This window comes from Carettochelys insculpta, chromosome 8 (assembly GCF_033958435.1).
Source record: "Carettochelys insculpta isolate YL-2023 chromosome 8, ASM3395843v1, whole genome shotgun sequence".
NCBI lineage: Eukaryota > Metazoa > Chordata > Testudines > Carettochelyidae > Carettochelys > Carettochelys insculpta.
The window spans coordinates 47,684,070-47,706,140 of NC_134144.1; the positions used below are offsets into that span (position 1 = coordinate 47,684,070).

The window sequence follows — 22,071 nt, forward strand, 5'->3', positions numbered from 1 at the left end:
AATTATTCGTCATACTCATGATCCATTTGCTAGTATCCAGTGCATAAAAACATAGTGTATATATACAAAGGAAGACACATGCATTACCATATAGTAGTGTAAATAGTTTATTTGATCATATGCCATGAACAGACCAGAAAAGTAACAAGAACTGCTTTTATAAAACACTTCTAATATTGCTAAGAAGCAGGTCTATTACTAGGAAAAACAAAGAGAACATGCCAATATTACAGTCAGCCAGGTGCATGATATTATTTGCTGTCTAAGTTATAAAATGCTTTTGAGCATGTTAGACCCATTTGACTAATAAATGTACTTACATTATGTTGCCAAATTATATAGATTAAAACTCCTGTCACTATCAGTGAAGAAAGAAGCAATCTTGGCATGTTCTCTTTTGCATGTTGCATACATGTTGCTGTAAATGAGAGAATAGATGGCAGTTTTAATGTAAACTTTCTGTAAATAGGTAAGCAGAAGTCAATGTGGAGCCCCAAACTGTCCATTTAGTTAAATATAAAAAAACTATAAGTTAAAATAACATTCAGATTGTATAGCACAGGCCTGATGCATTTTTAAACAATATTTACATTATTACCCAGAGGCTAAAGTGGGAATTAAAGAAGTGTAAAAACCATAAAAAACTGCACCAATTTTGTAGCAAAATATCTGTACATTTAAAAACAGATTCATATAACTACACATTATCCAAGGAAAATGGGACCTTCACCAGTGGTTCACATAAAGCACAACATAAAAGAAAAGAAATTCAGTGGTTAAATACTATACAATAAATTTTACAATTAACATACTGATGCAAAGCTACCAGGAATGGTAAGCCACAAGCAAAATGTATCTTCTCTGAAAGTACAAATTCAGCATCAGTCCAGTTCTTGACTTTGGAATAGATCCAGTGCCCCGCCATTGTAGGATAAAATAAAATTCCATTATAACAACTTGATCTGCACCAGTAGCACTGTGTTTATATTTAAATATTGCCAAGCCTAATACAATAAGCTCAGTTTTAGAGTGTGAAATGCAACCTGTAAAATAGCTAACAATTTAGAAACTGGGCTGTATTTGAATAAAGCTCCCTTTGCAGTAAGTGATCAGAACTCGATTGTCGCAGGAAAACATACCTACGTGCTGGGTTATTGTTGCTCAATGCAGAGGCAAGTTTAAAGCTTATAGATAGGTTATTAAAATCCTCTCAGCAGGGCACAAGATTATTTCACTGAGCTAATAACTGAACAGTAATGGTCCTCAGAAATCCTAATACTGATTAATGAGATGTTAATATTAGTGCTAATGAATAAATACACTGTTATTCAAAAGCTGCCTCTATTGGAAGAACATACTAAATGAGTCTTATACAACTTTTTTTCATGTATCTTTGCAATGCATTCATACCTTCCAACTATCCCTCATTGCTTATCCCACATTGCACACTGGCATATAAAAAGCAGAATCTGAACATGAAGAATAGTTCGTGTTCATTTGATATAAACCTTGTGTTCACTTAATTATGTATTAACACACCTTTCTTGTAGTGATCTTGGGTTTGTGTATGGTTGAAAGGTTCAGTTCATTTTGTAATTACTCCCCCCTGGCACGTGGTAAGCCCTTACATATATAAAAGCTAATAAGTGCAGTTGAAGCTCAAGGTTAATTCCTTACTGGACAGGACAGGAATGCATTGAAAAGTTTAATCCACAGCAGATTGCATCCAAGTATTACTTATTTACAATCTGTCAGCAAATCAAGAAGGGCCACTGAAGACCAATCACTAAATTTCACATAAAAAATGTATTTTACATTTTGGTTAAAAATACTGAATAATGTATTGGTGTAAAAAGATACCCAATCAAATCAAGTTCTATTGCTTTGATTAATTTGAGCAGGTACTTCAATTTTAGGCACTTGTTAGCTATGGTTGAGTAGAGAGCCCATCACTTTTATGTTCCTATGCATTTTCTATGCGTTTTTGAGCCCTTCAGAAGGTAATTTTACTGTATTCAAGGCTATAATTAAATGGTATCACATAACGTTCACATGGACAAGGTATCATTCAAGCACACGCTCTACTTTTCACATGCAGATCCCCGGCTTACATGGTTATTTCAGCACCATTTACAGAGCGCAAGTTCTGATCATCAAAGCGTCTCCTCACACTTCTCCTTACCGCATCGGCTCGTCTGTATGGCTGGTTTCTAAGATCTGCAAAAAGGAAATGAAAATAGGATATCAAACAGATAATTTAAATGTCATTTGTTTAAGACAAGAAAAAAAGTCCTGCTGGCAGCCAATCAAAGCAGCTTGTGTAGAAAGATAGAACAGCCTTTAAACCCATTGAGAATTAAGTGAATTGTCCCTATTAACAAACACCAAAACAGGCAATACTGGTGGTATTCTTGACTAAGTGAATTCAGGCTGTCGAGTTTGTCTGAAATTTTTAGTTCCATGGGCTGGAGATTCACAATGATTGTATCAAAAATATTTACAAAGACAATAAAAATTGGAATCAGAGCTGGAATAGAGGTTTTTTTGAAGATGTAACCTATATTCACTAAATTTCATGTCTGTGTGTAAATATATAATTTTTTTTCCTGAAAGGGACTGGAAGTTGAATTAAAAAACTCAAAGAGGGTAACGTTTTAAATTGTTCTTGCCTAAAGAAGAATGATTTTTATGGCTTCTGAATGTCTCTTTCTGGAGGAAAAAACGAATGTAGAAAAAATGGATATTAGACGCTGTTTGTTTGGTACAAATTTAAAGATTGTATTGTTTCATTGCTCCTACTGAGATGATCCAAAAAACACTTCCCCCACACCCCCGACAGCAGCCACACAATGATAACTTCATCCCTGCGTGACCAGCTGAGCCTCCACCCATTTCCAATGAACTCAGGAATTATAACAAGGACAAATTTGAGCCATAACCCGTTAGTATGGATGATTGGCACTTATGGAAGTAAGCTTTTTGGGAATAATGCATGGGAATCACAGAATACTAGAACTGGGCAGGGGCCTCAAGAGGTTATCTAGTCCAGTTCCATGCCCTCATGGCAGAACCAAGCATCATCTATACACTGAAAATGCTTGTGTGTGTCCCTTGATACCGTAATATATTTCCTCCTATGTATTTTCCTCCAATAAAAGGGGAAAGCTGCTTCTACCACGGAAGAAATTTCAGTTAGCTAGAGCAGTGAATCCTTTCCATATATGGCTTTGTTGGTGCTTTGTTTAAAAGAAGCTCCTGGATCCACCAGCCAGATGCACACTATCAGCTGAGACAGCCACTGTGGGATACTCAGCAGCCCCTGCCTGCACATGGATTCGTGTAGCTTCTCTCCCAGGTGTACTGCACCTCATGCCTTCTAACGCGTGGTGCAGTACAAGCCTGGCAGCAGCAGAAGAGCTCTGATGAGTCACGGGACATAGACACCGATAATCATTCTAGGCAAATTTGGAGGGGATAAATTTTGGCTACAAATGGAAATAAGAGATGAGGAAGGAGTGCACCAATCATAGTAAGCACCCATGGTTCTAACACTTCAAACAATCTTTCAGTCCGTGATCACCCAAGGTCTCTTCCAGTCCTCTGATTCAATCCCCTTTTATAGGTTGGTAAAGGCCACTTCATTTTATGTGAAAAATGTAGGGGCTCTCTACCTTCTGTCCCCATGGCCAAGCAGGATGTTGAATGTGTAGCCCTCTCTTTTGCTGACGGTTGAGAAGCAGTTCAGCCAGGGAAAGGGGACAGGGACACTCCTGAACAGCAATAAAGGGAGAGGGTCTGGGGTCCACTCTGCTTATCAAGAAAGCTGTAGCAGGAGAAAGAGACCTACCCAACTCAAGGGAACTGCTAAAACCAAAGCCTTGACAACTGTCCCCCATTTTCATTTCCCTGCATCTCTAGGACTTTAGTTACCCGCAAAGTTTGCAGATATTCATTAGGGAGGAGAGTAGGAAACCCAGAACCAGGAGTTATGGAAGTAATCTACTGTACATTAGCTTCCTTTTGGAGAGGCAATTTAGTTCATCCTAGCACATACTCTATCAAGCCATGAAACACAAGTCTAAGGGCACTGACTTTTTAAAATCTTTAGTGTACTTTGTCTTTAGCCCTTCACCAGTATTACATTTAGTCATATTTATCAGCAATTTGTCTGGCATATAGAGAGAGGATGAAGCTAAGTAAAAAGTGATGCTTGCCAGCTCTGTGTATCCTCCACCACCGGTGTGCTAGAAGAAATCCTTACCCTCGAGTGAACATTTGGAAATTTAGTGATATTATTCTTCTTTAGGGCTAAACAGAAAAAAAAAAACACAAAATGATGGTTAAATAAAAAATTAGATGGAAAAAGAAGAGCAACTCAACTCTGTTCAAAAATCCCAGGCGTGTTAGCCAATAGAGCAAGAGGAGGGAATGAGGCCAAGGCTACAAGAGGAGGTTAGAAACAGGAAGAGAAGGATAAGATGGCCACCCTAAGGTCTCTCTCTAACAAAATTCCAAGCTGCTTTGAAGATTGGCTCCAGGAAGATAATACAGTGATTAACGTGAAAGAGAAAATAACTACTGAGCTGACTATAGTTCGCAATCTTACGAAGCTCTCTTAAAAATACATTGCAAAAGTAGGAAATGAAACACTGTTGTCTTTTAAGTTATCGGTTCTTAATTAGACAACAGTGTAAACAAATACATGCAGTATGTTAAACACACCAGCGATACAGCTTACACAAGATGTAAATATATCCAGTCACATGCCAATATTTATCAGTAACAACTGTTATTACTGTAGAATTTTGAGAACAAAATTATGTTTTGTTTCCAATTCCTTCTCCCATATCCATACTTAAGATGCTCTCTTTATTCAGTCCTCTTAAGTTAGCTCTGATCAAACAAGAATCTAACATACAATGCTCCAATGAATTCTAAGACTTCACTTAATATAGCAGTGTTCAGAATGATCACAACACACAGAAGGGGGTACGTCCCCAGGTCCTCCTCATCTGAGGTGGACTCAGTCTAGATTTGCTTTCAGCTTTAGAGAAAGCCAATCTATGTAGCCAAGCTCTGCTTTTTTTCTGTTTGTTCAGTAGGCATTTCCAAATGTTTAAGTTGGCATGGAACTGAAAAAATAAATATAGACATGACAGAATGAGAGGATTTTGTACATGTTATTCCTTATACATGCAGACAAACATGCAAGTGTTGATTAGAATGACTGGAAAAGAAACAGTGTACCAAAATCACATATATAATCATGAGTAACTATTCTGAGCCAGGAAGTAAAGCCCATGAAAATCCAGCTCAGCTCATGCACACTGCAGTTCTCTTTCCAGATCTAGCAGTCTAGCAGGGACTTCTAAAACCCAGAAGAGAAGCCATAGAAAAGCCAGGTGAACTGTCACGATTATGAGGCATTTTACCCAATAACCCTCCCCTACAGATTGTGATTTGCAACAAAGCTGCTTTTCTTGTAGGTAGCCTTCTGTGACTGCCACCATTTGCTGTTCTACAGCATTTGTCATGGTGGCTCTGAAATGTGAGGACAGCCAGAAGTGTCACACACAAGGTTGATGGGAGATAATAAAAGACAACTGAAATACAAGAACGTGCAATGACACAAAGACATAAAATACAGCTCCCAGTAGACACCAGACATTCCTAGCCATTTAACATTCACATGGCCCTCGCTGAGATCCATACAAATGGAGAAATGTCAAAACCTACAGCAACCTTTTTAAGAGCATCAGGTGTGAAAGAGTAATAGTTTAGTAATGGAATTCCTCAGTGAGAACAGGTTCGCAGAAAAACCGAGAGCCACGCTTGGCAGTTCGAGCGGTAAAGGGCACTGTCTTCAACACTGCATGGAAAATAACAGCCAAACAAGACAAACAACACAGTAAGAAGCAAAAATCTATTGCATTAGTACATTGTTAGTACTTTGTTAAGGACATCCTGGGGTGGTTTTACATGTTCTGATCAGTTATTTTATCACAATAGGTGCATTAAACTGGTTTTCTTTTTGAAGCCAAAGAAATTCCAAGTAGGTGCCAAATAATCACCTTCAAATGTCACATATTTTACCGAAGATAAAAATCTAACCAGGAGAGGCATCTCCCATCACTAAGGTTCACCTATTTTGGTCAAGTAAAGCTCTCCTCCGAATCTAAAGAGACATCACCAATTTAAAAATATCACTCATGTCTAATAACTGTTTATCCACATGCTGTAAGCACTCTGACATCCCTTTACATTTAATTATCTTCACAGTCATGTGGCCAGCTTCTCCCTTTGAGTAGGTTTAAGACTATTTTTGAATGGGAAAATGTGATTTGTAAAACTACAAATGGCAGTGGGACCATGCAGAGGTGTAGAATGTGTGACAAGTTAATTTGTTATTGAAAATGACTAGATGTTGAATTTACTGTGTCCATTCAATAAAGGCCTACAACTTAATGTTGGTATACACTGTCTTGAAAGCTGTAGTGAAGAAATTCCATCTCTGCACTCAACCAGGACTGACATGCTTTTAGCTTCTTTTATGCCATAACTGGCAAAATTGATTCTCTCTCTTTCAGGAAAATCTTGTGATAATGATTATAATGATAATAATAATCAAAGAAATCTATGTCAAAGACTATTTTTCTTGAGCTTTGGCACACGTGAAATGAATGACTACTAAAATCATTAACCTGTTGAGAATCTGCCCCTCCCACTCAAGAATATGCATCAAAATAAACCACTGGAACATGTACCTAAATGAAAAGGACACAATACAGAAGAGATTTTTAAAAGCAACATTTCCAAAACAGGAATCTTCTGCTCACAATGTCTTGATCATCGCTGACTACTATAATAAATCACACCCAGCCCCTACTGTATTCCATTCTGGTTTGTGGCAAGGGCAAAGTATTAGTCAATCCACATTGAAAAGCAGTAAAACCATGACAATTCAGGGTTAAAAATCATTCGGGTGTGACCAAATGATTTGTCCTGAGCTGTGTATTAATCAGGGGGATGGGGTGGGGATAATTACTGTTAGTAAATTTTAATGGAATGACAAGCTCTTAAATAATGTTAAATATCATTCTGTTTGTGGAAACATTGGCAAGGAAAGATTTGTATGGCATGCACCGACTGCCAGGGTACTGAATTTTCTATTGCTCAGCATAGGAACTAAGTTTGTCATGACAACATACTGAAAGAAACACCTGTGAAATAAGCAAATGGTATCTGACTGATACCCACGTATACGGGAAGTGCACGGAAAGTGGGCACGTTAAAGCTGGTTATGGTATCTGGTTTGTTACACACCCATGGTGAGGATTTGTATACTTCATTCACAGCACTGGAAATAACTTTTTAAACAGTACTTGAACCATACCTGTTAAGAGGTTTGTAAAGCTCTAAAATACTTCTAGGTGAGATCTATATACAGCCATAGTTTGACGATGTCCATGAACCAGCCACTGTGACTTGTGAACAAAGCTCCATTACCTGTTATAATGTCTTCAATAGCACCATCTTTCCCTTCATACACATGTCTGTTATCCTTGACTTGCCGTCGTCGTAGTTCTGCAATTAGCTCTTGCTGCTGTCTCTTTGTTTTATGGGAAGGAGACTGAAAGGAAATGGGAGGAAAGATCAGCAAGGAGTAGATCCTAACAGGTCATTGCTGCGTACTTCTTTCCTTTTCTCAAACGTGCAAGACAACAAATACTAACACTTGGGTCTCATTCCAATTTTACAAAAAGGCAAACGAAGGCAAAGACATTGGGTAATTGGTCTAAACTCAAAAGACAAGTCAAACTAGATGCCAAATCTGCCCATTCCCCTTGCTCAATTTCACTCTTCCCTTCTTCTACCATTTATTTAACCCTGTAAAGCATTAGGAGATTGAGAGAATGTGGCTTCTGCTTCAGAATCAGCAAGGGAAAACATGACTGGAGAGAAGAGTACTTGACAGCTGGTATGTAAGAAGTAGCAACTAGTCACAAGATGGCCAATTTCGGGCTGCAGCTATTTCCATTTCCAAAAGGTAAAGGGCCAGCTCCAGAAAGGCATGCGGGGAAAAAAGCTCCTACAAAATGGATTCCTTAGACTGGGCCTGCTATTGTGATACCACAGAGGCAATTTCTCTGATGGCATCCCTTTGTTGGGGCCTTCCGCCAGGATATCGCAGGGACAGATTCTCTGAAGGTGTACTGCATATTACTTAGATTTCTTAGATTACTTAGAAATCTATGGGGCATAGATTTAAATTATTGAGTACTTTATTCATAGCAAATTTTTTGGAGCCTGTTACTGAAACGAAGGGCTGATGAGAAGACAAGAAAGGGGAACAACTGTATCAGGGCCATGAGCTTATTGCACTGTTCCTAAAATATGCAAAACGTCCATGGAAATAAAACATCATAGATGGGGCCAGAGCCAGCCCAGAACGGTCCAGTCAGTGATTGGTCGATGCTGAAATCAATTGGAGTGTGGGGCTCTAATGTGGGCCTGGATGGCGCTACAGCCACAGTGAATATGATGTGCCAAAGGCCAAATTTCTCTCTGCCAAGATGTGCACTCTGTGTCCATTCAGAACTATGCTTATCTGGAATGTATCCTGTTACGAGGTAGGCAGTGGCTTTCATCTTTACAAGCCAATTTTTAAATCCTTATTGTAAAAACAAAATTTAGAAGGAACTAGGAGCACTAGAATTCTAAAATGGCAGAAAGTGATCTGCTGTGCATGTCAGGTGGGTGTTTTACCCGGATGTCCTCTCGTGCTTCCCTAGAGGGCAGAATAAATTGTTGCTTACCTTGGAGACAAACCAGTCCAGTAATATTGTCCCAGAGTCCCCTGTTTCATACCTTTTGGTCCTGTTGCTCCATCAATGCTTCCTGCTCCAGAAGCTTTTCCATTAGTGCCTGTTCCTGCTTCTTTCTCAACTCATTCTCCTCTTCTGCTTGCTGTTTAGCATAAAGAGCAAGAAACCACATCAGAGCTGCAAACCATGACATGTGATAAAACATAGAGAGATCTTTTTTAACAAGAGAATCATCTCGTATAGTCACTAATGCATTTTTGCAGTAAACCCATCCCTGGCAGACTACTGAGGGCACTTTCAGGGCACTGCACAGATATTCAGCCACATTATTCACATTAACGTTAAGGTACAGAATTATAGAAAATCAGAGCTGAAAGAGCCTTCAGGAAGTCATCTAGTCCAACCACCTCTTCAAAGCAGAACCAACCCCAACTAAATCATTACAGTCAGGGCTTCATCAAGTTTGGCCTTAAAAACCCTCTAAGGTGGAGGATATTCTACCGTCTCCCTAGGCAACCCGTTCTAGTGCTTCACCACCCTTCCAGTGAACAAATTTGTCTGAATATACAACCTAGACCTTCCCAACTGCAACCTGAGACTGCTGCTCCTTGTTCTGTCATCTGCCACTACTGAAAATAGCCTAGCTCCATCCTCTTTGGAATCCCCCTCCAGATAGTTGAAAGCTGCTATCAAATCTTCACTCTTCGTTTCTGCAAACTATATATGCCCAGTTGCCTCAGCCTCTCTATGTAATTCAATTCATGTGCCCAAGCCTCCACTGGACCCTCTCCTATTTGTCCACAGTTACTCCCCTTGATATGCAGGCCCTGCACTAACTAATGCTGCTTAGCCAGTCCGTCCCCAGCCTGTAGCAGTGCTTGGGATTCTTCCATCCTAAGTTCAGGACTCTGCACTTACCCTTGTTGAACTTCATCAGATTTTCTTTAGCCCAATCCTCCAATTTGTCTAGCTCACTCTGAGCCCCATCCCAACTCGCCAGTGCATTTATTGGTCCCTCTAACTAGTACCATCCATGAATTTGCTGGAAGTACAATCCATCCCATCATCCAGATCCGTAATGAAGCTGTTGAACAAAACTGGTCCCAGGACTGACCCGGGGGGCACACCACTTGATACCAGCTTCCAACTAGACACTGGGTCATTTATCACTTCCCATTGAGCCCAACAATCTAGCCAGCCGTCTATCTACCTCATAGCCAATTTATCCAATTTATGCTCCTTTAACTTGCTAGAAGAAATACTGTGAGAGACGGTATCTAAAGCTTTGCTAAAGTCAACTTATATCATGTTCACTGCTTTCCTCAAATCCACAGTGCTATTAGGCTGGTCAGACATGATTTATCCTTGACGAAACCATGTTGACTGTTTTTCATCACCTTCCCATCTTCCAAGTGTTTCAAAATAGATTCCATGATTTTTTTTAGGGACTGAGCTGAAGCTGACCAGTCTATAGTTCCCCAGATTCCCCTTCTTTCCTTTTTTTGAAGATAGGCAATCCATTTAGCTTTTTTCCATTACCCAGGAGTTCCCCAATTGCTAAGAATTTTCAAAGATAATGGCCAAAGGCTCTGCAATCACATCAGCCAGTTCTCACAGCACCCTTCATTAGATCCAGCCCCATGGACTTACGCAGGTTCAGCTTTTTCCTAAATCATCTTTAACTTGTTCTTTCACCACTGAAAGCTGCTCTCCTCCTCCCCATACTGTGCTGCTCAGTGCAGCAGTCTGGGAGCTGACCTTGTCTGTGACCATCGAGGCCAAAAAAAAAAAATGAAGTATTTCACCTTTTTTTAAGTCAGCTGTTATTAGGTCTCCTCCGCATTCAGTAAGGGTCCCATGCTTTCCTGGATCATCTTCTTGTTGCTAACATACCTGTAGAAACCTTTCTTACCCTTCATAGCTCTTGCTGGCTACAACTTCATTTGTGCTTTTGCCTTCCTGATTGCACCCAGGCATGCACTCAAGCAATATTTCCATATTGTTCCCTAATCTTCTGTCCAAATTTCCACTTCTTGTAAGCTTCCTTTTTGTGTTTAAGCTCCCCAGAGATTTCTCTGTTAAGGCAACCTGGTCACATGCCATATTTGGTATTTTTTCTGCACATGGGGATAGTTTGTTGCTGTGTCTTCAATAAAGCTTCCTTAAAATGTAACCAACTCTCCTGGACTCCCTTCCTCCTTCATATTAGCCTTCTGGGGGATCCTGCCCATCAGTTCTCTACGGGAGTCAAAATCTGCTTTTCTGAAGTCCTGGGTCTGTTTTCTGCTGCTCTCCTTTCTTCTGTTTGTCTGGATCCCGAACTTTATCTCATGATCACTCCAACCGAGGCTGCCACCTGTTTCTACTCCCCTTACCAATTCTTCCCTGTTTGTGAGCAATAGCTCAAGTGATGCATGACCCCTTTTTTTCCTCCACCACTTGCACCTGGAAGTTGTCTCCAATACTCTTCAAAAACTTCCTGGATTGCCTGTGCACTGCTTTCCATGAGAAACAGGGCCTGTGATCTGGAAACTTCTGTTAGTTGTCCAAAGAAAACTTGGTTTACCTCGTCCTCCTAGTTTGGTGGTCTATATCAGATGCCCACCACGATATCACCCTGACTGCTCTTGGAGTGGAGCTAGTTTCTCACACAAAGACGGACCAGAGAGCTTGGTGCCTGAGGTTGCTCCAGGATATTAGACAATCCTATTGAAATGATGATTTTCCTGGTTCTGAACAAATTACAATACAGTTGATTGCTCTGCTCTTAGCTGGTTTACTTTGTGTCCCACTGCAAGTGCTTTTTCAAATGTCACTTTGAGGTTGGCAGTCTCAAGAGGTTACACCTTTGCATTGGAGGGGGCTCTCAAATGTATTGTAGAAAGCTATGGGTCACATTTGGCAGCCCTAATATATTCAGAAGCATAATAAGAAGCAAAATGTATTTCTGCTTACCTTGTAGGCTTTCACAAATCGGACAAAGACTGGGAAGAAGACAGATGGGGGGGTTGTCTTGGGATTCTCCCCAAAATATTTCACAGCGTCATCAAAGGCATCCTGTAAGAAGCACATTCTTCACTTTGCTTCATATCTTAAAATGAGCTATTTACAGAGTGTCACAAAGGGATATATTCCCTGCCTCCCTTTTTGTGTGTGAAATCTGAACCTGTAAGATTTTTATCTGCATTTCTGTAATCACACAATGAATTGTGGGTGGATATGTGAGAGATCTTTGCACCTTGCACTATACGACTGAGCATACACACATAGAAGTTCTCAGCTTTCCAGTATTAATTCATCTGTAGGCAGAAAATTTCAATGCGTCGGAGTGCCTGCAAAACAGAGGCCACCCTTCTGGAAATTTACCTCATGATGGTTGGAAAGGTTTGTCAGAGGAGAAATTACCTAACATTACTGAAGTGTTTAGAGAAGAGAGACTAGAATGTTTAGGAAAGTAGGAAGATGGACTTCATAAGCATATTCTAGTGAGATAATAAGTATAGAGAGGAAAATAGGCAATAACCTCAATATTAGGCCATCACTTCAGTAAGCATTTGTACAGACTGAAGACGAACTCAAGCATCCCTGAATCTCCTTAGCCATGCCCTGGTTTGCTGAAAGATATATCCCCTTGAACAGTCATGAATTCCTGGATTTCCCAATTCTTCTTGGTTTCTAAGTCACCTTGGCAGTGACTGGGATTAAAAAGAATACCTGGGCTATTTTTGCATCATCTTGCAGTTTCTTTAGTTTTCCTTCATTGTTATGAATGAATTCCTTCAGCATTGTATTGTGGTCATGCATGGTGTATTCTCGCTTGGTTAGGTCCAGGCCTCGCTGAAGCTCCTTGACATCCAAAAGCACATTTTCAAGGGACACTAAGAATTAAACAAAGATGCTGACATATTTTTGTAGCAAGAATGGCACAAACACTCTACTTTAGACTTAAATTCAAACATCCCTTAATGAGAAGTGTTTCATGAATCTCAGAGTTGGCAGCTTGGCAAATGTTAAACCACAGATTAAGACAATGACCCTGTATAATGAGAAACTGCCCATCAGCATTTTGACTTGTCTTAGCTTCAGATAACAATTCATAAATGCTTTGCTATATTTCCAAATGGCAGCACCAAAAATAACTGTTAGACATTTTTGTACAGGGGGTTAGTTTTATCCATACAAGCACACGGCACCACTAATGAGCAGAACAAAGCACTTAGTTTTGTCCTCCCTGTGTTTTAAATGAGTTCCTAAAATCTATTAAAGGCTAATGGATTGTAGTTTAAATATCAGAATACTGCTGCAAATAAAAGCAATGGAGAAGATCAGTTTATTTACTTAAGAATTCATTCTTAAGTAAATGAATTTAAAGCTAATTTAAGTACCTAACATGATGACATCTCCAAATTTCACACTGGACTTGGGTGCATATTAATCGTGTTTAATAATACAACCTCATGTTAACCAGTGATACAAGTGTACTTCTTTCAAAAAAAAAAAACGTGGAATTATGAGTTGAACCTCTCCGTTCTGGCACCCTCAGGATCTGACTGGTGCTGAAAGAGAGAATTTGCCAGCCCATGGGAGGACAAAATTGTCTAGCAATATTAACACCACTTCTACTGCTTACTGGGCTCTTAGAAGACACTTAGGGTAAATTACAGCTAAATCACTGCACAGAGAATTCAGAGCCTGGACTGGTGGCTGTAAACAAACCTTGTTGCACGGAGGGAAACTTGGCCACACCTATGATAAGCGGATGTCTGGCTAACTAAAATCATGCAGAATTACGGATACTGCCAGACGAAAGAGTTCTGGATTATAAAGGTTCAACCTGAACTTCAAATGGAACAGGAATTGAGGATGCTTCTGTACTTACTGTGGGTTTGACACACTACAATCAATCCGCAGGGGTTCAATTTTGCTGCATCAATGAAGGTGCAGCAAAATTGATCTCTCTGGATTCAGCCATTGACACTGGTAGTCCATGCTATTGCATGGAGTAAGGAACATTGGTGCGAGCCCAGAGAGCCCTGATCTACACCAGGGAACAATGTCGCTCCTGATGTGTTGATTCTAGCCACACTAATGGTGAGGCTAGAATTGTATATCTGGGATTGACTTTGATCCCTAGTGTAGAATGGGCCTGAAACTGCTCATTTGGGATTACAGGTATATAACAGATGCTAAATAGCTTCTCAACAAACATGGATTCTTTTTCTACTTATATAATACCCACAGACAGATCTGTGTCCTGAAAGGTGTTTGTTATTCACATTTTCTTAAACTCTGTAGTAATCTTGAAAAATTCTCTGCAAGTATTCACACTGATAGGCTACACTGCATCTGTTTGCTAGCTGGATGCTCACACCAGCTCTTCTGGGAAGAATGCAAAATTTGAAGTCTGTGGTTACTCTCTCACACCTTAGAAACTCACTTTCTGTGACCCTTTGGACAAGTAAAACTTGGTTGTTTGCAAGTTCATAGATAGAGAAAGGAAAAGGTATACAAGCATAGCCAAAATTAATCCATGTGAAAATGTGAATATTCAGAAATATATGACACTACTCGCCCAGTCTAGTTGTGAGGCAGTGTGGGAATGCCACTTCTCTAATCTCTATTTAAATGTAACAACAGGATGGGCATGAACTCTTGTCCATAACGTAAGAGTGAAAAAATACCTTAACACTTAAGTGTGGTATCTGTATCAAAAGTGTCTTGAATGAGTAAACAGTCTTAGAGACAGGCACTGAGAAAGTCTAATTTACACACTGGTCGCTTTATAAATTATCATACAAAAAGCCTTGCGGTCAGCTCTGGCTCTGATCCCACGCTTTTCCTTTGCTTTCGTACATGTACAAGTATGTTCTGATTAAATTATTCACAACTGACATCTAATGGTGTTACTGAGTCCTTGATGGTTAGTTCTGCTGAGTCCTTGATATTGTCCTCTGAGGGCAGAACTCAAGGACTCAGTTACACTTTAAATGCTGTTGAGGAAATCTAACATAAACTTACAACATGTTCTTGTAATGTTAAGGTTTATCTGTAGTCATTTAGCTTGGTTTTAACAGTGCAAATTCTAATCCAAACCATTAGTGCTTTGCTAAGTGAGCGGCTTCTGATACTAGATGACTCCTTTTGAAGTATTATACAGTAAGCTCTTGGGAGTTAGGCCTATTTTTTTGTTCATACAGTATCAAGCACAGTGGGGTCTTGGTCCATGACTGGGGCAACTCTAGATGTTATTGCAATAGAAATAATAATAAAGTATAAAAACTTAACCTATAATAGTTTTGGGGCAAGAACATACCCTCCTCCTTCATATTTATCCAACCTATATCTGGCATCCTAAATCTGATGTCATTGCCAAAAATATGGCTTCTTCACCTGCCCTATAAATTCCATTTCTAATCTATCTCCTGAACAGCTCATGGGGTTAGGAGGGATAAGTATGTCAGAACCTAATTCACATACTAACAAGGTCAACATTGGTCACATTACCTGCAGCAGCTTTCTCCACATAATGAAGTTCATTGTAAAAGAGGGATACTTGATGATACTTCTCTTTCACAACATTGGATATATAGTGTAACAATGTTTGTTTTCTGTCCGTTGACTTCGTGTCTAATAACTGAAAGCAAAAGGCAAGGAGACTGTTAGATTAAGGTGTGCTGAAGGCCAGGCTATACATTTTTTGTTGTCTGAACTGATAGTTTATTAGCTGGAGAAGCATAAAGAAGCATCAATGAATGCTAAGAACTTAGGTCTACAAATTACAGGCTTTTGAGACTAACATGGGAGAAAGCCCTCAACTGAGTAGGTTCCCAAATCAAAGTGTTCTGACTACCCAATATATTATTATTTTAAAATACAGTTGGCATCGACCATGCATCTGCTCATTGGCTATTACCCACCTGATCGTGCTGAGCTGCCTTTCTCTCTTTGTTTTAAAAGCTCGGTGGGACTTGGCAAACATTAGCTCTCTTCAAAGATGAGAGAAGGGCAGTGTTAGCTAACGCCAGGCAGAGTGCAGGCTGATGGTGTGAGAGCTTTCCTCACACAGCATACTGCCTGTTGACTTGGGCATCTGTAAAGCAGTGACTGACAACTGTCCTAAATTGCAGGCTGGAGTTGTGAAGGATTAGCAGCCACTCTCATCTCACACGACTGAAGACATTTAAGCCTGTATCTCCATTAAGCTACTACAGTACCTGAACCAAACCTATTTTTATTTCCCCCATTTATTCCATCAACACCTTTCCTCCACTGAGCCACAAACCACCTAAGCACAGATCCTTTAATCAATCAATCAATCAATCAATCAATTATCTCTCCTACCAATATAAATTGTTCCATCCACCTTCTTTCAACAGAACAGCATGCATGGTCCATTGCAAGACTGTCATTAACATTTTATATGAACTGTTTGGAGGTGAAGGACTGAGTAGCAGGCACCCTTCCCATCAAAGCTAGATTGCAGCCAGGCTGTCATTCGTCTACTCACCAGATCTAAACTCTGTAGTTTAAACCCATAAACTGCTCCTCTTTTACTGCTGTTCATATAGTTACCAAGAGCCAAGATTATCTGCCAGAGTGAGAGAAAGGGATAACAGTCAATACATTACATGCCACGGGGAGTTTAATGTAACAGGTACATTCTAGTGCACACAGAGGAATAACAATGATTGTCTTACTAAACTACCCTTAAATAAATGAAATTGTACTTACCTCCAGTATTTTCTTGAGCTTTTGGGATGATTTTATTGAGACAGACGCTGCTATTACTGCATGGAGTTGCTACAAGCAAGTAAAAGAAGAGGTGTAGTTAACACATGTAAAACCTTACACGCAAGGTAAAAGCACTCAAATTCTGGTCTTGGATCTGCACAGTGAATCTCGTGGATGGATATTCTCCTTTCCTCTGGGTAAGGATTTCACACACATTGCAGGCTTAATGTAGAGTAAAATGAAACACAAGTGTGGTTCGACAGTGCCATGCGCTTTATGATAATGAAAGATGTATGTGGAATAGCCCTTAGGGAGACACCAGTATAGACAACACAGACAGCATTAATTTGTCTTCAATTTCAGTTAATGAATCAAACAACATGGTTTGAATTTTCACTACTTTTAAATACTAAAAGTGTAAAATATAAAGAAGTGTTATGAACATTTTGGGACATACCCGGTCATCTCATCTATGTCTGTAAAATCTCCACTGAGATGTGGCGTTTGCAGACACAAATCCATAAATATTGCAAGCATGACATAGATGACAAACTTTTAAATATTAGATATTGGGCATCTATACTATAACAAAAGGAGAGGTGTCTGTCCATCTATCCTACTGCAGTCAGGAACATTGTCCAGTCCGCACCCCGCCCCGCCACCTTGGCTGAGCACTGACTGCAGTATGGTATGCCAACTTCAATCCCCACAGCCCCGCCCCCTTTCCCCTCTTCTTCCTACACCTCTGTGCTCCCTCCTGCTGTCCCCAGTCCCCTCCACTTTCCCCTCCACTGCAGCGCCCTCCCCATCTCACTGCCAGTCCATCTCCATGCACACCCGCCTCCGACTTCAGCTCCCACAACCCCTCACCCCAGACCTCATGACTGTGGCACCCACAGCCCCTCCCCTTTCCCCCTCTTCCCACTACACCTCTGTGGTCCCTATCCCTGGCCCCAGCCCCTCCCACTTCCCCCCAACTGCAGCTCCCCACTTCCACCTCCTGGCTCACTGCTAGCCCATCTCCATGCACACCCGCCTGCTGGAAGCTGCACTGTGCTCCCCACTGACAGGCTGGCACAACCCTCCAGTGGTTCCCTTTGCCAGCCTGTGGTTGCAGTGCCCATGGCCCCTTCCCCCTTCCTCACCCAGAAAGGAGCCATCTGTCAAGCCTGGGGCTACATCTACACTAGCCCCAAACTTCAAAATGGCCACGCAAATGGCCATTTCGAAGTTTACTAATGAAGCACTGAAATGCATATTCAGCGCTTCATTAGCATGCGGGCGGCCGTGGCACTTCGAAATTGACGCGCCGTGTGTCTCGTCCCAACAGGGCTCCTTTTCAAAAGGACCCTGCCTACTTCGAAGTTCCCTTATTCCCATGGGGACGAGACGCGCAGGGGCGAGGCGCGTCAATTTCGAAGTGCCGCGGCCGCCCGCATGCTAATGAAGCACTGAATATGCATTTCAGTGCTTCATTAGTAAACTTCGACATGGCCATTTGCGTGGCCATGTCGAAGTTTGGGGCTAGTGTAGACACGGCCTGGGACAGGTGAAAAATAGGGGCAGGCTGGAATGTTCAGCAATAGTCTAGAATGTAGTAGAAATGTGTGGATTCTTCTACAAGGAATATTGTGGAATGTTCTACAATACAGCAGAATGCAGAGAATGTTCTAGAACCTGGTAGACTATTCTAGAATATGTTGGAAATACATGAGAATTCTTCCTAGAATGTTGCGTAATGGTCTAGAATCCAGTGGTTGAACGTTTCCTAATGTTTCTGAATATTCTAGAAGATAGCAGATTGGGGAGAAGCTATAACAGAGAGTATATAAAGGCTGTCCACTGTGGAGTAAGCATGCAGTTGATGTTTGATCACCATAGAGAAAACAACAGTAAACTGTCAGTGAAAAACCTGAGTTAGTGTGATTGTGGTCAATAACTAACGCATTAATGGGTACAGGTGAGTCGAGCAGTGGAAGTGGTATGCTCTCAGCAGCAGCAAGAAAATAACGACAGAGAGCAGCATCAAGGTCTCCGCAGTTTCAGGCAGAGAAAGAACATGATGCTGCGAGAAAATGAGTAAATCTCCCACCTGAAAGAGAAGTTACTCACCGTAGTAACAATGGTTCTTCAAGATGTGTCCCCGTGGGTGCTCCACGATAGGTGTCGGGCTCACCCCGGCACCGCAGATCGGATCCTTCCAGCAGTTTCTCCCGGACCGCACATGCGCTGGCGCACGCTGCTCCCCTCCACACTCCCAGCCACGTGCGCGATCCGGTCCCCGCCAGTTCCTTGACCAACCACCTCGGATGCTCCTGAAAAACACCAAACAGAGATCCGAAGCCGGGGGGATAGGCGGGTGGTGGAGCACCCACGGGGACACATCTCGAAGAACCATCATTACTACGGTGAGTAACTTCTCTTTCTTCCTTGAGTGTCTCCGTGGGTGCTCCATGATAGGTGACTACCCAGCAGTAACCCAAGAAAGGAGGTGGGTAATCGGGTTATGTGCAGCTTGCCCCCGAAAGGACCGCTGTCGAGAGGCGGGTATCCTCTTGGAATACCCAGTGTAGGGCATAATGCTTGGCGAAGGTGTCATAGGATGACCAGGTTGCCGCTCTGCAGATGTCTTTCAGCGCGATGCCCTTGAAAAAGGCTGTTGATGCTGCCACTGCCCGGGTGGAATGAGCCCTAGGCGGGGCTAGTAAAGGAGTCTTTCGAAGTTCGTAGCACATCTTTATGCAGGACACAATGTGCTTCGAGATTCTCTGTGAAGAGAGACCCTCTCCTTTTGACCTGGGAGCGAGAGAGACTAAGAGTCTGTCCGTTTTCCAGAAGGACTTAGTTCTGTCTACGTAGAAGGCCAACGCCCTCCTCACGTCCAGGAGGTGCAGGCGTGCCTCCTTGCTGGAGCTATGAGGCTTCGGGTAAAACGAGGGTAAAACTATAGGTTCGTTAAGATGGAACTCTGAAAAAACTTTCGGAACAAAGGCTGGGTGCAGCCGTACGGTTACCGCCTCCTTTGCGAATACCATGCAGGGTGGCGTTGCCATAACTGCTGAGAGCTCACTCACCCTGCGAGCTGACGTGATTGCAAGAAGGAAGGTTGTCTTTATCGTAAGGAGACGGAGGGAAACCGTGGCTAAGGGTTCAAAGGGTGGTCCCGTTAGCGTGCTGAGCACCACGTCCAAGATCCACGATGGTGGAAGCGGTTTCCGAGGAGGGTACAGGTTTACCAGCCCCTTCAGGAACCTGGTAACAATAGGATGGGCAAACACCGTGGGCCCTTCCTCTTCATGCCGAAAAGCCGATATAGCGGCGAGATGGACCTTCAACGAAGAGAGGGAGAGCCCGCCTCTCTTGAGGTCCAGTAAGTATTCTAGTATGACAGGTATAGGCACTTCAAGGGGAGCTAACTGCTTGGTGGAACACCATGCAGTGAATCGAGTCCATTTCTATTTGTAGGTCTTCCTGGTGGAGATCCTTCGGCTACTTTCCAGGACTTCTTGTACTCCCTCCGTACATGTACTTTCTAGGGAGCTGAGCCATGGATTAACCATGCTTGTAGGCGCAGGCCTCGGGGGTGTGGATGCACTATGGACCCCTGGGCCTGCGTGAGCAGGTCCGGCACTACCGGAAGGGGAAGCGGTGGACGATCCGACATGCGGAGAAGCAAGGGGAACCATTGCTGTCGATCCCACATGGGGACCACTAGGATGATGCGGGCTCTCTCCCTCCTGGCTTTCTGCAGGACCTTGTGGATGAGCACCGTGGGGGGGAATGCGTAAAGCAGTGGGCCCTTCCACAAAATCACGAACGTGTCCCCCAAGGACCCCCGCCCCAGTCCTGAACTGGAGCAGTATTGGGGGCACTTCTTGTTGTGCTGAGTGGCAAACAGGTCTATCTGGGGAAACCCCCATGCATGAAAAATCGGTCGTAGCAGATCGGAGTGGATCTGCCACTCGTGTGTGAGTGCGAAGCGCCTGCTCAGCTGGTCTGCCCTCATGTTGTGAGCGCCTGGTAAGTACGAGGCTTTCAACGTTATATTGTTGGCGATGCAACAGTTCCACAGCCAGACTGCTTCCGCACATAAGGCACGGGATCGAGCTCCGCCTTGTCGATTTATATAAAACATGGTGGAGATATTGTCTATATTGATCCCAACTAGCTTGCCTTGTATGTGGTCTTGAAAATGTTTGCAGGCGTTGAACACCGCTCTGAGCTCCAGTATATTTATATGCAGTGACTTTTCCGTAGGGTACCACAGTCCTTGCATCACCTTTTCGCCAATATGTGCTCCCCACCCTATGTGGGAGGCGTTGGTAGTGAGAAAAATAGAGATTTGTGGTTGGTGAAAGGGTACCCCTGTTAGAATGTTCTTGGGGTTTACCCACCATTGCAGGGATCTGCGTACCTCTGTCGTGGGCGACACCACCCTGCGGACGGTATGGGATGCTGGCTTGTAAACGCTCGCCAGCCAATGTTGTAGGTTGCGCATATGCAATCTGGCGTTCTGTACCACGAACGTTGCCGCTGCCATGTGGCTGAGCAGCTGCAAGCACGTTAAAACCGGCACCGTGGGGCTGTATGTAATGACTTGTACCAGGGAACCGATGGCGCGAAAGCGAGCGTCGGGTAGATAAACCCTTGCTGTGATAGAATTATGCATGCCCCTATGAACTCTATGTCCTGTGTGGGGTCGATCTTTGACTTCGCAAGGTTGATGACCAGGCCCAGCGAAGAAAACGTGTTTGCTGTTACGTGTATCATGCGTCATACCTCCGCCTTCGAGGCCCCTTTCAGTAGGCATTCGTCCAGATATGGGAATATAAATACCCCCTGTCTGTGCAGGTAGGCTGACACCACTGCCAGGGTCTTGGTAAAGACTCTGGGGGCCGAGGAGAGGCCGAATGGCAGGACCTTGTATTGGAAATATTCTTTGCCGACCATAAACCGGAGAAAACATCTGTGAGCCGGGTGGATCGTTATATGAAAATACGCATCTTGTAAGTCGAGGGCTGCAAACCAATCTCCATCGTCCAGTGCCGTGAGTATAGAGGCGACTGTGATCATCCGAAAGCGTTGTTTGCGCAAGTACCGGTTGAGGCCTCTAAGATCTAAGATGGGCCTCCAGCCTCCTGTTTTCTTCCCTGTGAGGAAGTATCATGAATAAAACCCTTTCCCCTGGAGTCACTCCAGCACTCTTTCCACCGCCCCTATAAGTATAAGGTGGTCCACCTCGTGCTTGAGTTTCACTTCGTGGGAGGCATCCCTGAGATGAGGCCTGGGCGGAGGTCTTGGCGGTGGGAGCGACTGAAAGGGGATCACGTAACCCGTGGCTATGATCTCTAGTACCCACTTGTCTGTGGTGATCTTTTGCCATTGTGAGTGGAACAGTCAGAGGCGATGATGGAACATTAATTGTGGATGACATTGCGCGATGGTAGTAATAGTGCAGCCCTCGACCTGTCCGTCAAACTTGTTGCCTTTGGGCTTGCCCTGAGGATGCACGGCC

General features: G+C 42.7%; 1 protein-coding gene across 4 annotated transcripts in view; it reads right to left on the minus strand.

Moving 5' to 3' along the window:
• Positions 1-87: 87 nt before the first annotated feature.
• Positions 88-22,071, minus strand: part of FMNL2 (formin like 2) — a 273,735-nt gene continuing 251,751 nt past the window's right edge. Inside the window, exons 19-27 of one of the 4 annotated variants that reach the window (XM_075001076.1) lie at positions 16,557-16,625; positions 16,333-16,413; positions 15,330-15,459; positions 12,540-12,703; positions 11,781-11,882; positions 8,869-8,967; positions 7,507-7,630; positions 4,262-4,308; positions 88-2,217 (exon numbers count right to left, since the gene is read on the minus strand). In XM_075001076.1, the coding sequence (XP_074857177.1) occupies positions 2,179-2,217; positions 4,262-4,308; positions 7,507-7,630; positions 8,869-8,967; positions 11,781-11,882; positions 12,540-12,703; positions 15,330-15,459; positions 16,333-16,413; positions 16,557-16,625 (855 nt within the window). In that variant the 3' untranslated portion in view covers positions 88-2,178. The other 3 variants (XM_075001075.1, XM_075001074.1, XM_075001077.1) reach the window with 3 other exon arrangements.